Raw genomic sequence first — 15117 nt, 5'->3', positions numbered from 1 at the left:
AACAACAAAATCACACACTAACTTAAACAAATCAAGGCAGTAAAAGATAAGCAGCTCCTGTCTTCAGTTAGGGAAAATTACTGTTTTTGTCAATGAAGTCTGCCTTTGACGAGACCATTGATAACTGTTTGGGTACTACTCAGCAACGACTGCATGAATAAGACTTGGATAACATTGCATGAGTTATATGATGTTTTGATACAGTTTGTGTCAGTTAAATATGGTCATCTATAACTTTAAAAATGCAGAATTTTATCAGTTTTTGGATTCTTCTACCACCAGAGGCATGCCGGAAAAAAAGTTTTCTTAGTAAATTCAACGAAACACAGAGTGAGTAATTGATATACCACTGATCACTGGGCAGAGGTGAAGTAATCCTTTAAAGGAAAAGGCATTTGATATTCTATTTCTGTTATTTAAAATGATTAGATTATTTAAAGTAGTATAATTGCTTGTGTACTGCTTGTGTATCTAAAGCCCAACACAGTTTGGCTTATTCTTCTGCATCATAGACCTCTATTGTTGTTAAAAGCCATTAAAAACACATCAGAGAGTTACACTGTTGCACTGGATGACATGTTTCTTCATTACCATGAACATGATCCCTTCTAGTTTATTTTGATTAAATCCCACATACACCGTCCTGCTGCTGTAAATATTCACTCCATCTGCAGCTGGAAATAGTGCCTATTACAAATGCACTATTTACTCCTGTTTTGGTATGGCTTGCTGAAAAATACAGTGCCTTGCTGTTTTGGGAAACTTCTCTTCCTTGTTACAATGAAGCTGTATATTTGTGACCTGTTTTCAAAAATGTATACTTCAGTAGCAACGGGCTCGGTGCGGAGAGACACAGATAAGCTGGGGAGCTCGGAAAGTACTGAAAAAGGGACTAATGAATTGTTGGCTTCCACGGGACTTACTGACAATAAGAAAAATATAGAATATCACCAGTCTTACCCTTAAAAGGGATAGTTCACCCCATTATCAAACATACATATTATTGATCTTCTTTGAGAGGGCAGACATGTCTTAGGCCAACATCTCCAACACTCAGCAACTCACACCAAAACAATCTAGACTGATAAATAGCACTACAGGTAAGTGGAAAAATATATATTTGTGATTTTGGGTGGACCTTTATGCCTAGTAGTAGTTTCTAGTGGTGTTAAACTGGACTACATTATACAAAAATAATTTCCCCCCTCATGCTTCAGTGGGCAATGCATTAGATTTTATATATATATATATATATATATATATAATGTTAATTTACTCTACTGTTTCCAATCTCATTGAAACACTATAAGCATTTTTATATAACACTACTTTAGTGCAGTTTTTGTTTTTCATCAGTCATTTTTTTGCACCAGTGCAAGAACATATCAAAGTTCCTAACACAGTTAGTCAAAATGCATTCTGGATAATAACCTTCTTTGTCAACACTATAATCTTTCGATAATCTTAAATCTTTATCCCCCCCAAAAAATCTAACATCAAGCTGCCTACAGAGAAATCAATCTACCTGAGCCACTGAGGACTGCCACAGCGAAATACCATAATCTTTAAAGAGAAAAAGATCACATTTCTTCTAAAACTTCTAATCGGCTTATTTAAAGTACCTAATTTATGAAGTGTTTTATTCACTGAATTCAATTTCCTTGTGAAATGAAATTATAATTAAATGTAAAATGCATTATAGATAATTATGAAGTGCTGCGTGTATTTATTAAAAAATAGAATTAGCAGCAAGAAATTATTGACTGCAATTAAAAAGGTGTTTTAGTGTGCAAGTATCCAGTATGTTACATTGCCTGTAGACACAAATTTTTCAGAGAGAGAAATGATTGTTACATGAACTGTTAAACAGTGTCAATAGATGTAATACAGCTCCAATCTTCTGTACAAGAGGAAAGCTTTAGGTCTGAATAACTTCAGGCAAAGCTGTGTTCTGGGGAAACTGTGCCTGTACATTTAGCTGTCTGAGAGACCATTTCAGTCATCAGGTAAGTCTGACGTCTGAATACAAATTTGCTCAATTTTTGTATTACCTCTACATTACGTGAGCACAGTGCTGAATACAGCCCAGACAGAGAGAGGAAAGAGGAGGATAGGTGCAGCTGAGGGAGAGAAAAATGAGATGTGAGTGCCAGAAAGTCATCAAACAAACAGATGCCAAATGAGACTCAAGGCAGTGGGTTGGACTGGCATCCGTCACAATAGCGCTATAACACTGGCACATTATCCTGCTCAGGCCTGGCATTATGTCTGCATTACATTGCTTTGATAGAACAGGTGACAAATTACAGACTTGTAGAAGACAAATGACGAAAAACGTTGCCGTATGGAGAATTTTTGCACATGATCCAACAATCAAGCTTCCAAAAGGGAACACAGACAACTCAATGTGTTTTGCATTTAAACACTCATGTTTCACTAGTGTAATTTGCTTACTGTAAACATCTAAACATGCTGCAGGGGCAACATTTACTTCTCTCTTGGCTGGATTAGGGATAGGAATCGAGAACTCATTCCAGTTGATAATTGGCTCCAAATTGTCCACTCCACTGAAATAATATGCCCCCAAATTTATCAGATCTTTTCACTCATGTTGGCATGTTTTTTCTGACAGTTGCGAATTGCAAAACAATGACGTTATACTCATGTGTTTACGCTTCTGGACAGCTGCAACAAAAAGGGCTCATTGCAAAGAGGAAGAAACGGTCCAAACCGTGGCTTCATTTCACAAGGAAAGTTGACAACAGAGTGCTGCTTGTAACATCTGCAAAATTATCATTTCAAGTGAAGGTCTAAAACACCAGCAAAATGCTGAAACAACTTTCTATGTAACATTGCCTTAAATTCCAGGAATGCCATGCATTTGGCTGTTTCTGTGTGTGGTCAGTCTCTCGTCACTCTGCCCTCTGCTGTATCTACTGTATCTCATACAGCAGAACATCATAGGCAGATGGAAAAATGACAAAGCTGTTTGGAAAACTCTTTAAGAAAAGTAAAACTTTCCAGTTCTTTGAAATGTTGTTTTTTTTGTCTAAACCTTCCTCAGAAATGGATATTTTAATGTTTAAAAGGGAATGAAAAAGACTGTGCTTCAAAGGCAATTAGTCTTTAATTTATATCCATAACACAAATAATTCAGAAACATTCAAGCTGTTTTAATTATTAATTTCAAAGTTTGAAACTGTGACAGAGATAAAATTAGATGATCAAACCTACCATTGCTCAGTGTTTGAGAGTTGCTTCTCTTATTACATTGGAAACTGCTTTTAGTGATCGCATCTGCCCAGGTCAAATTGATCACTATAAGCAGATGATTACTATAATCGATTTAGGTGGACTACTATCAGGCAAAGCATTGTGGGAGTAAGTGTATAGGTTTAAATGTTTGTCCAGTTATTGTCATGTATGAAAAGAACCAATATAAACACTTTAAATGGACTACTTGATTAATATACCTCTTTACCAAGCTTTTGGTCCATAAAAGGGTTTCCCTATAGTTAAAAAGGCTTAACTGTCTTTTGGAAAAACATTTTTGCTTTATTGGATTTATTTAAATTCCTCATCACTGCACATCATACATACATATCGCTGAATTGTGATCATATGAATATCTAGAACTTGTTCATGACAGTGAGTCAAAACAGAGAAGTCTTTTTTAAGTATATGTGAAAAATCCTTTGAGAAAACTGGTTTAGTAAATACTTTGTATTCATTTTGAGAGAACTATGAACTACAAGACAACCGATAACAAATTTTATTAATTTTCCAGCCTTAGTACAAAATGAACACGCAAAATTTCTGTATTATTGACTAACTTCAACTGTTTTATTGGCTCTGGGGTTTACTGCCTTGGCTTGGCTTTGTTTGTAAAAGCACGTAAAATGTGTTTTTAAAGGTGCCATGTAAATAAAGTTATTATTATTTTATTTTGTTAGATCAACTCTCATGAAAGAAGCTCAACACTGTGTTGTGATTTCTGTTTATAGACTGTTTCAAGCATGATGTTAACACTCTAAGTAGGTCCCTTTGGGGGCGTCTGGTGGCTCAGTCGATAGAGTGGCGCCCCATATACAGAGGCTGTATCCTCGCCGCAGTGCCCATGGGTTCGACTCCAGCCTCGGCCCTTTGCTGCATGTTTCCCACTCTCTCTCTCTCTCTCCTTTTTCACGCTCACACTGTCCTGTCACTTAAAGGCAATAAAAGCCTAAAAAAATAAACTAAAAAAAAGTAGGTCCCTTTGAATTTGCTTTTGTAATGCTTTATATTTTATAGGCCAAATCATTGTGACAGCAACAATCACTACTGGGCTTACAACTGGCAATTGATTTGTATTGCAGAGATATTTGAAATCAACAAACTGGTTTATTTCTGTTGTCTTTCACAGATGTAACCGTAATGTTTAAAGATATATTCTTGAGCATAGTGTTCTGACCTGTCTAATGGCTCTGCTCTGCTTATTTTATGTACTTTGTTGCTTTGCTAACATCTTTAATGAACCAAATCTACTGGCACAGAAGCTGAGAAATGTACTGCTGTGGACCCAAAAAATCCACAGAATCAGTGTAAATGTACACTGTATTTCAATATTTTCGCTGCTTTACCTTATACAATTACCAAGTGAAGCTATGGTCCACCACTAACCAGTCCCATTGTGACGAGTTTAAGAAGAGGAATTTGGGAAAATATTTAACAAAAAATAGATGTTACCAATTATGATATAAGACATTTTCTTAACAATTAAGGCCTTATTTTTAGATTACTGAATTCAATGCCTTTAAAGACTTTTTAAGGATTAGCAGGAACCCTGGCCAGAGTTTGCTCAGAGCCATTTTTTTTTAACATGACAAAAGGGTTTTCTACCATGAAGTTATTGGTTTATCTAACCTTGTGATTCAGTCTATGGGTGTGAAATTAGCTGACAGAAAGTAAACCCAAGCTCTTGCCTTGCAATACTCTAGTGAAATGGTCTATACCCACTATAACTAAAAGACATTTTAAAATTCAAAATGCCATCCCTGGAAAAAATAATTAATATGGTTTTTAAAATAAAAAATACTCTGCAAAGATTCACACAAAGGTGCAAGAGGATGTCAGACATCTAGAAAAACACTGACAGTTTTTTTGTTTTGCACTCACATTTGAACAAAAACCTGCCCATTATTATGATTATCATGTATAATTACAGGTTAGTGGACCTCACCAGTTCACTGTGCAGTCTGAGAATCAGTTCATCTTTTTCTCTCAGTTGTTGCAGCAAGGCCTCCTCTCTGCCAGGTTCCTAAACACAAGCAACAAGACACCATGTTACACATTACTCAGGACACTGCAGACAGTGGTGATTTATCTAAGGGACCATATTCCCGCAAAAGCAATACATAGAGCCTAACAGGATGACAACATAGAAAAGGTGTTTGTATGTGTGTGTTTGTGTGTATGTGTTTCTCTGGCTGTCTCCATAAAAGTTAACGTGTGTTCGCAAGTGTTTTATGTGCATTTATGAGTTTGTTGCTGTTCTTGCTACTGTGTGTGTGCGTGTAATAAAGTTGTCACGCATGCAGCAGGCATTGTGATCTCCTCTCCTCTCTACGTGTCTGTGATAAACTTGGTGTGTCCTATGGCAGCATCCCCAGAGCGCACGGCACTTTAATATGACCTTGTGTTGTCAGGGGACATTACTGTGGGGAAAGATGGAGAGCGGCAACAGAGACAGAAGACAGGAGAGGCAGGAGAATAATAATACTAATAAATATAACATTATTCTTAAGGCATCTTTCAAAACAACAGTTACAAAGCGCTTTACAACAAACAAAAAAAAATAGACAATTATAAATGATTTTCAAGAGATGTCATTGTGTCACGTAAAAATGCGTTTGATGTTTGTGATGTATTCGTGCTTATAATTGTGTTGTTTGTCTCATTTACCCACTTAGGTTCTTTAAGTAGAATTATTTGACATGACTTGTGTTTCAAAGTTGCTGAAGTGAAAACAGCAAAAATTAAAGTCTGACAACCTGATTTTCACTGGCAGGGTTTGCTAAAGCCCAGTTATCGGACTGTTGAAGAGCCAAGAGGCAGCCGCCAGAGGATCTCAGGCTGCACACTGACTCACAGGGAGGTCAAAAATCAGAAATGTAGCCTGGCTCCATACCCAGCAGTTTTGATTAAAATATTCAACTTAATTCAAACATTGACAGGAAGCTTAAATCTGGACACAGAGTGAAAAAGAAAAAAGAAAATAGAGAATATGAGCAAAGGAATAAGAGAGATGGAACGATAAGATGGAAAGAAGGAAATGACGGACAGACGGTCATTACCTCTTCAAGGACATAAAAGCAGGTGACAAAAAGAGGGGCAAGATAACAGGAGGAAAATGAGTGGGGAAACAGGAGGAAAGGGGGACAGCGATAGAGAGAAGGAGAGGACAGAGAGGGCCTGAGGCTGAGCATGATGGTCTGAGACCGTGGGGAGCCATCTAGCTAAAGGACAGACAGAGAGTCAGAGGGAGACCACAGGGAACCATATAGCTACAACACCGTCCTTTAAATGACCTCTCTGATGCAAAAACAGACAGCTAGCCTGATCCCCGAGTCACATCAATATTCAGAAATGTACAAATATAACCTGTACACAAGTGAGTTATATAAAGATTGTATTAATGATTCTAAATAGCTGAAAGGGATTTTTTTGGTTTATACTGGCTGCATTATGAAGACACCTGTTGAGTGTGAAGGGAGGATTATTGAGTCAACTGAACTCAATCAACTTTATTAGTCTTGTCACAATACTGGAGTTTCTAACTTCAATACAATACTGATTCTCAACAAAATGTTCAATACCACAGGGGAATAAAAGGACAAATTACTAAAAGACAAAACGCTACTACATGACAAAAATGACTGCTTATCTTAGCTGCAAAGAACAGCAGAACGACTGCAGGAAAAAAATGACATTAAAACTTTTCTATCATAAGTGAAACAAATAGTCTTCTTGTGGTGGTGCACATGTGAAGCCTCTGAGGATGTTGCACATTAAAAATGCACTTAAGTGCAAGTAAAAACAAGACAAAACATTTCTTTGCTCTAGTAGATCTTGGCCTATTGTACATACATTTTGTTGCTTTTATTCCACACTTTCTTCAGTAAACGTACGTTTCCAGCATTAATAAAGCCACTCTGAAATTAATTCAAATGGGATGAAGAGAGCGAGTGAGAAGGGGCTATGGGGGCACAGAGGCAGTTTGTGTGTCAACTCTGTTGGAGTGTAGTGTCAATAGTATCAGTAATGCTGACAATCAGTAATGAAACAGTTTCAAATATTCACAGTTGACATATCAATAAATTGGTATTTTACCTGCACATAATTATTCCCGATTAATTTCTGCTTATTGCAAGTGCAGAAGACACCTGCTGGTCTAGAGGTGTGCAAAAGTTTTGTTTTTAATACCTGAACAGCGCAATGCATACACTCTTGATGCTGGATTTGTCACACAAAAAAGTGAATATAAAGAGGGACAGTGAAAGAGGACAGTGAAGTTTAAACAGGGTTTCTTCAGGGTTCACAAAGTTCAGACTTTGAAAGACTATTTTAAAACCACATAGAATACCATTTAAAACCAGTTTCACAATCACGTCTGCTGAGGTATAAAGGTATGATAGAAAACAATCATGGGCTCTGAGGTTGCATCAACTGGCTGTTTTCCTTCATTGACTGAATTGTTTTAACAATGACAGAAAAATCTGAAGACTGTCCATCATTTTGACAAATTAGGACACAGAGAGCGACCGACTGTAACTTTAAGTATTTCACACCTTTGTCAGCTGGTGGTGTGCACATATTAATTGGCTGTTGTCTGTGATCTCATGTGCTGGCTTTTGCCATCGTGTTGGTAGGCTGTATCCCCACATGCCATTCCATTCAGTTTCATTGCAGCGGAGTGTCAGAAGTTTAGTTAATAAGCCCAATAATTGTGACAGAGTTGATAATTGAGGTGAAAAAAAGAGGGATTTATGTGCTGGAAAAGATCATTTGTCACTTCATGTGGTGTTGACATAAAAAGTGACCGCACAGACAGTGTTTCTGTTCATCCCTTCTCTTCGTGCCCTTATCTGTTAGCCTCATCTGTATATTAATAATTAAAAAATGAAAATGAATGGAAATTAACGCAATAAAAAACAATCATCATGACAGAATTTTGCGACCCAGTCCCTAAAATGACAGCCAAAAAGAAAGTCTAACACAACCTCTGCATGGACAATTGGTCTTTTAATGATTTATTATCATATCACATTTTTGTTAGTGCGCCCCAACATCTGCTGTAGCAAGCAGTAGTGACAGTGTTTGCGACAGGTTTGTTAGTGCTGACTTAAAATCCACAAAAATGAGACTAAGCAGTGCCATAGATGCAGAATCCACTGCCTCAAAATTTGCACTTTTAGTTTACAGGGGTATAATTTCTCCCAACAGCCCACAATCTGATACACAAACATTTTATAACTATAATTAATGAACATAGATTAAAGACTTTTTAATACCCTCTAAGGCTTTATAATTCAATTCTTTTAAAACTTTGTTTAATGTCATACGTAAATCACTTTGAATTCCCTCATTGTTGAAAGGTGCTATAGAGATAAACCTGTCTCGCCTTTTAAAGATCTAAACGCACCCTGTTAAACTTTCTCACCTCTGCACATGAGGCCAATCACAGTGTGAAGTGGGCTTCTGAGAGTCAGATCATTGCTTTCAGAGAGCTGAAGAAACAGGCGTACCACCCTTAATTTGACATTGAAAAGGTGTGTGTGTGTGTGTGTGTGTGTGTGTTAGTGTTGGGTGTGGGAGAGTGGGGGGTCTCAACTGCTGTTCAACCATCTGACAAGCACTTAATTTGGAGCATAATTGTGCCATAAATAGTTAAAGTGAGAGAAAGTGCAGTCTCATTTCCACACAATTATACCAAATAAACATTTCCCATCCATCTTGACAGCTGAATAGGTGACGGCAATGTTTCACAATTCCACAAGGGATTAGTAAGACCAATGTCCTCAAGATCTGCAAGTGTCTCAAAAAGTTTTGATGGGTTTTGTTTTCTGTCTGCCTCATTTTAGACGTCTAATTGATGTTCAGGCCTGTGTTGGGTGTTTTACATAGACACAAAATAATGGTCAAGGAGGACAAAGCTAAAAGCCTTGCTAAGTGCTTGGATGGTGATAAAACCTACAAAAAAAATCTTTCCCACTAGGAAATTGACAAACAATTAACAAAAACAAATCCCAGCAGTATTCAATTAGAATGGACTGTTTACCTGGCTTTGCTGAGGAAATACTAGTATTTATAGATAATAAGGATTTTTTTCCCAATTGCCAGAACACACACAAACAGACACACACAAACACACACAAACAGCGGGAAATTACTAGCATGAGATTTGGTTGGGACTGAAAAACTGCTAACATGCTGTGACAATTACTACATTAGTCAGCCTCTAAAATTAATCTCACCCGAATAGGACTGAAGGCTGTTCTAAATGAGCTGTCTGGCTACAACCGCACAGTGTTTTTTTACTTCGCCCTGTGTGTGCGTGCATGACATTGCATGTGTACCAGCAGTTGTGTTTCAAACATTCAGAAAAAGCTCATGACTAAATCCATGTAGACTTTGTTGACTTGCGTGGTTTGTTTACAGGTCAGACAAGACCTTAAGAGTGTAAACAGAAAGAAAGAGAAGCTGTGAGAGAAATACAGAAGGATAAGAAAGCGAGAGAGAGCGATTATGTATTTCAACTAGGCCACGCAGAGTTTAATACCAAGGGACTGGACACGCTATTATGACCTCAATGTGATGACCTACAATTAAAACCAAAAGTGCACTGGCCTAACTTTGTTGTCTATCTGCTAAAACACCCTTTGCTGAGCAGCCCGGCCCTGTAGTATCCTGCAAAAGTCATTCAGAAAGAGAAAGGCAACAAATCTAAAACTAAAATGAGAAACTTTACTCTGTTTGCTGAAAGAAGCATCACAATGTGCATTAAGTCGCCCATCAGGTGGCATTCCAACCAATTTTTCAAGGCTGAATTGAATGGAAAGGGCTGTGGAAGAAAAGTGGGGCATGCGAATTTATTTCTAATGTGATTGGAATGGCCTCAGTGGGGATAAATCTGATCAAAATCATTGGAGTGCATCCACTTTATGTGATTTTGTATAGAGGTTAAGGCCACTCTATGCTTGCAATCAGCACCAAGTTGAAGAGGGTATGGAGATGAATTACATTCCCCTTGTTAGCAGAAATTATTCAATTTGGTCGCTTTTTTTTTTTTTTGAAACAGACATTAGAGAAAACGTGAATGTTGTTTATCTATTATTTTGACACCTCTCTTCCAATTTTTTAACAAATTGCATATTTCTTGAAATTGGGGAAATGGCTGTGAGAAATAACAGCATAATCAAATGCATTCTCCTCTTTATACCAATTTACCAACCACCTATCCATAATGTTTCACTTCTTAAACCAGAAGTGCCTGTGACTTGTAGGGGCTGGAAGGGATGTAAGATGGTATAATCACCTTGACTACATAATCCTGGAGTGTCACTACATTTTAGGCTAACTTCCAACAGCTGCTACGGTCCTGACAAAAACTAGGAAACATGACCACATTGCTCCAGTTCTAAAATCTTAACACTAGCAACCTGTCACTCAAAGAATAGATTTTAAAATCTTGCTGCTTGTGTATGAATCACTGCGTGGCCCAGTACATGCTTGTGACCAATGAACTTTCCAGGACCCTCACGGCATCTGGGGTTGGTCTACTGACCATTCCAAGAATTCAAACAAAACATGGTGAAGCAGCGTTTTGTTATCATAAAGTACAAACCTAGAATAACCTCCCAGATGATGTTAGACAAGCCTCGACTCTGACCAAAAAAGCTAAAAACGTTGCTTTTTACACTGCCAACTCCAATCAACTGCAAACTTGTTTTTAAACTTGATTTTGAATTATTTTAAGTAATCTTTTTATCTTTGCATCACTTGTCTGCACTTTTGCTTTTGTTATGGGTGATTTTTATTTAAGAAAATATATTGTTTAATAATTAATTTTACCTTTTATACATTTTCTGTGTTTTACATTTTAATGCTCTGTAAAGCATTTTGAATTGCCCTGTTGTATGAAATGTGCATCACAAATAAAGCTGCCTGTCTTACCAGCAAACCTTATTTGGTCATGAACGGACCTCCTTAACAACTTCAATTCTAACAGGATGACGAGGACGTGGAGGTGTTTAAGACACAATAATTATGTAAAACTACGCACAGAAACAGAACAGACACCAAACAATAAAAGCCAATCTGACGAGAGGAGCTTTAAGCTGCTATTTAAAGGTCTCAGCTGTATCCACGAATCTTAAGCCCAAAGGAAAGACAGTTCCAGTGTTGTGGGTAGCTGCTTCAAATGCTCAATCACCTTTAGTTTTTAATGTAGTCTGACCAACAGCCGAGGATTCTTGGTCAGAAGATCTGAAAGAAAACTTAATCCACTAGCTGTACAGAGACCAAGTATATCACACATGTACTGTAGGCAGTGGTCTGACCATGCAGAGGCCCATATGTAATCACAAGAATTATAAACTGAAATCTAAATACATCATCAGAAAGCCAAAGCATGTAAGAAATAAGTTCTTCAGTTCGACATGGATCAAACAGGAGTTTCTGACGTGAGTATACTGTTCTTAAATCGCATGGACAGAGAGAAATTTCTGAGGGCTTCATACATATTACATAGAGTATGTCTCCATATATTACTTATTCCTTGTATCCAAACTGAGAAATAACTTATATATAACTTAAATATAGGGTTAGGGTAATATCACACATTTTCACAGATGGAAAAACTGCAAAATAAAGTATGTTGGAATGTGCCGGCAAGTGTACTACAAATTGCTTAATTTTTCAGTTTGGTGCTGATGGACACTGTTGTCCCAAAATGAGAAATGGAGGAGCAACTCTCTCTTGAAAGACAAGAGGAAAACAACTGATTGCAGTAATGACTTACTGGCATTTTACTAGCTTTTTTGAGAATCAGAAAATTGGGTCTGAAAAGGGTCATGTTCAAAACTCATTGTCTGATTTTTCCATTAACGCACTCCCTTTTGGTACAAAATGCTAAAGCAGTTGAATTCTTTGCAAAACTCTTCCAAAACAGTGCACCCCGAAAATTGAAAGGCAGCTCCATTTTTTTGAGTTTTTATAATCATTCTGTTGTTGTAGCTATATTCCTGTAACTCCAGCAGTGGCATGGAAGCTAAGCAAATACTGTTGAGGAAGGCGAGTTAGTTTGGATCCAAAATCACACAATAACACAAACAAATTAACAGACTGAGGCAACGGTAGACCAGTGACTCCTGTGTTCTGTGAGGTGAAATGTTTTTGTCAAAGGAGTCTGGTGGATTTGAAGAGAGCAATATAAGTGCTTCATTCCCCCATCTGAAAGGGCTGCCTGACAGCAAGCAGTGAAAGCAGTGAAAATATTATCCATGACCATGGATAAGTACATCATACAACCCAACAGCGCTCTTACCTACGTCACTGCTGTTTGCTAACAATTGAGTGGGCGTTTTCATTTAACAAACTACAGTAAAGTACATAGATGGAGTTAAGCTTTATGTACAAAGTACTTAAAGGTCGACTTCAGGTGAGCGTACTTCGTATCTTGTACGGAACTGAAACACAAAAACTGAGTACAGAAAGTGCCACAATGTAGGCTGATCAAGCCAACTAAACCCTGGATAAAATGGATACAAGTCTTATTTCATGTCTCAGATAGGTGCTTAAACAACCTATGGCTAAGTAATAAACTCTTCATATTTATGGCTGGATTAAAAAAAACAAAAAAAAAAAACATGAACAAATCTGTGCACACTGACCCAGCATTAAACTGACTACCTCTGCTATGAAATATTTGCTCTTGTCTTTATCTGTCTTAATGTCTGTCTGCCTGCTGTCTGTGTTTATCCGTCTGCCACACCGACTATAATTATGATGTTAATAGCATACTATTTATACACACTGTCAGAAGAGGGCGAGAGAAGCAGCTTAAGTGTAAAAAAAAAAAGAAGAGAGAGGAGGTGATGAAATATGTGTCATTTGCACATACAGATACAGTATCAAGCCTTCCAGAACGTACAATTTAAAAGTCTGACCTTTGTCACCTGTCGTTATGCATTTACTCAGCTGTCAGTAGACTCTGGAGACCAGGTCACCATCATCTCCTCAGTATGCTATGATTCAGCAGCTTTGAAAATAAAAATTTCTGTGCATCTGAATACTGTACACAGCAAGCTGTGTCTCTCCTCATAAACTGAAGGACATGCTGTGTCTGGTGAACAGCAGCACTCATGATGATGCTGTATGTACTCTGTCTCAAGCACCTCAAAAGATAGAAAAGCTGACACCTCACACAGAAACAGTTAGGCAACCTGTCAAACCAGCCCTCTAATATTTATGCAGTTTGAAAGAGAAGAGAGATTTCACCTGCCTAGATGTCTTAAAAATATAGCCATAGCCACTGAGCTGGAATTATCAGAGACATATTAAAAAATATAACATAAGTGGTTGTAAAAATTAGGCTAATTAAATGCATTGAAATACTGTAATTCTACTGTATTTCATGTTGCTGAGACAGGAACCCACAGACACATCAATGATAGTATAAAATATGAAATATTAGCGGACCAGAAGCTGGTTGCATAAAGAGAGGCTCTAACTATGGCTTAGATGTAACAAATAGTCTTCAGATATAAGTCTTAAGTCTTGAGTATTTTGACTAGGATTAATTTTCTATGTGTTCTGAGTGAATTAAAACTCTTTGAAACACAAGGCAAAAAAAAACATCTTCTCAGCTGCTCCTCTCCTCTAAAACCAGCAGAAAACATATGCCTTCTGGAATAATTTCAATTGTCATAAGGACATTTTACTGTGAATATTCAAAGCTGAGTGTTGTGGCAGCAGAAGTCATATATATGTATTACACTAAGCTGCTGCCGCAGTCTCTTAAATCTCCTTCTTTAGTCATTACTCACTCCATAACTCTGTTTTTCTCTTATCAGCAGGTGTCATGGATTGTTACTTCAGAAACACAGCTGTTAAGTGTGGAGATACCCCGGGGCAAAGGGTAGTAAACTTGAAACATTTTGGCCTTCCTTTTCAAACAACAAAGAAGTCTAAACAATAAATACAGACCTCATGCGGTAGATCAACGTCGTCTTTGTGCAGCCAGCCTCAGACGGAACTGACTTTTTTGGCTAATGTCGTAATGAGTATTATGAGATACAAGTCTATTCAAATGATCACAAGTCGGGGTTTCCATCCAAATGTAGCACGAATATTAGCTAAATTTCTGGAAATTCAGAAAAAGAAAATGCAAATGAATGTGTTTTTCCATTCACTACTGTACTGCAAATATTGAGAGTTGGTTCATAGAGATAAGCAGAAGGGTGGTCTTGATCTAGGTACCACTGCAACAGAGGACGGAACAAGGTGGAGTAATAAAAACTGCACTACTCAAACCTTAAGCAAGGAAAACAATGGATGTAAAACAATGAAGAGCACACTGGACAATAGAAATAGCACGTTTTGAAAAAAGTATTATGACAGCTACAGTATGTGCTCCTGGAGGTTGGGTTGGGTATTGTGTTTTCTGTCCAATACCCGTGCCAAAACGATAATTTTAAAAAAGTAACAGTACCTGTACCTTTCTTTCAAAATGATGGTACATCATGACAATATGTCATCATTTATAATGTGAATCTGTTTCCATTGGAATTAATCACATTTACATTTAATCAATACACCAACTTTCCCACCTCCCCCAGGTGTAAAAATCTTTTCTGCAATACTTGTGATTTTTCTGAAAATTTAGCATTTCCAATCAGATTTTTTTAAAGCAAGTTAAAGACATGATTAATAAAAGATGGATGGAAATGCACCTAGAAAAACACTGAGATGGAGTAACAGAAATTTAACAGAAAATATGAAATTCAGGACTGCAAATCCTGAGAACTTTGTGATTACCTTTCCCTGTCTTTCACACATTAACACACTTTGGTTTGTGAC

At 37.4% G+C, this 15117-nt stretch overlaps 1 protein-coding gene across 1 annotated transcript in view; it reads right to left on the bottom strand.

The window, feature by feature from the left end:
* The window catches only part of ccser1 (coiled-coil serine-rich protein 1), a 156079-nt gene that overhangs the window by 78143 nt on the left and 62819 nt on the right, over positions 1-15117 (bottom strand). Inside the window, exon 9 of the mRNA XM_042488761.1 lies at positions 5219-5296. Coding sequence (XP_042344695.1) covers positions 5219-5296 — 78 coding nt within the window. The remainder of the gene's footprint in view (positions 1-5218; positions 5297-15117) is intronic.

The sequence above is a fragment of the Plectropomus leopardus genome, chromosome 6 (assembly GCF_008729295.1).
Source record: "Plectropomus leopardus isolate mb chromosome 6, YSFRI_Pleo_2.0, whole genome shotgun sequence".
Classification (NCBI taxonomy): domain Eukaryota; kingdom Metazoa; phylum Chordata; class Actinopteri; order Perciformes; family Serranidae; genus Plectropomus; species Plectropomus leopardus.
The sequence above is the reverse complement of the archived record's forward strand: the minus strand, read 5'-3'. Positions and strand labels throughout refer to the sequence as shown.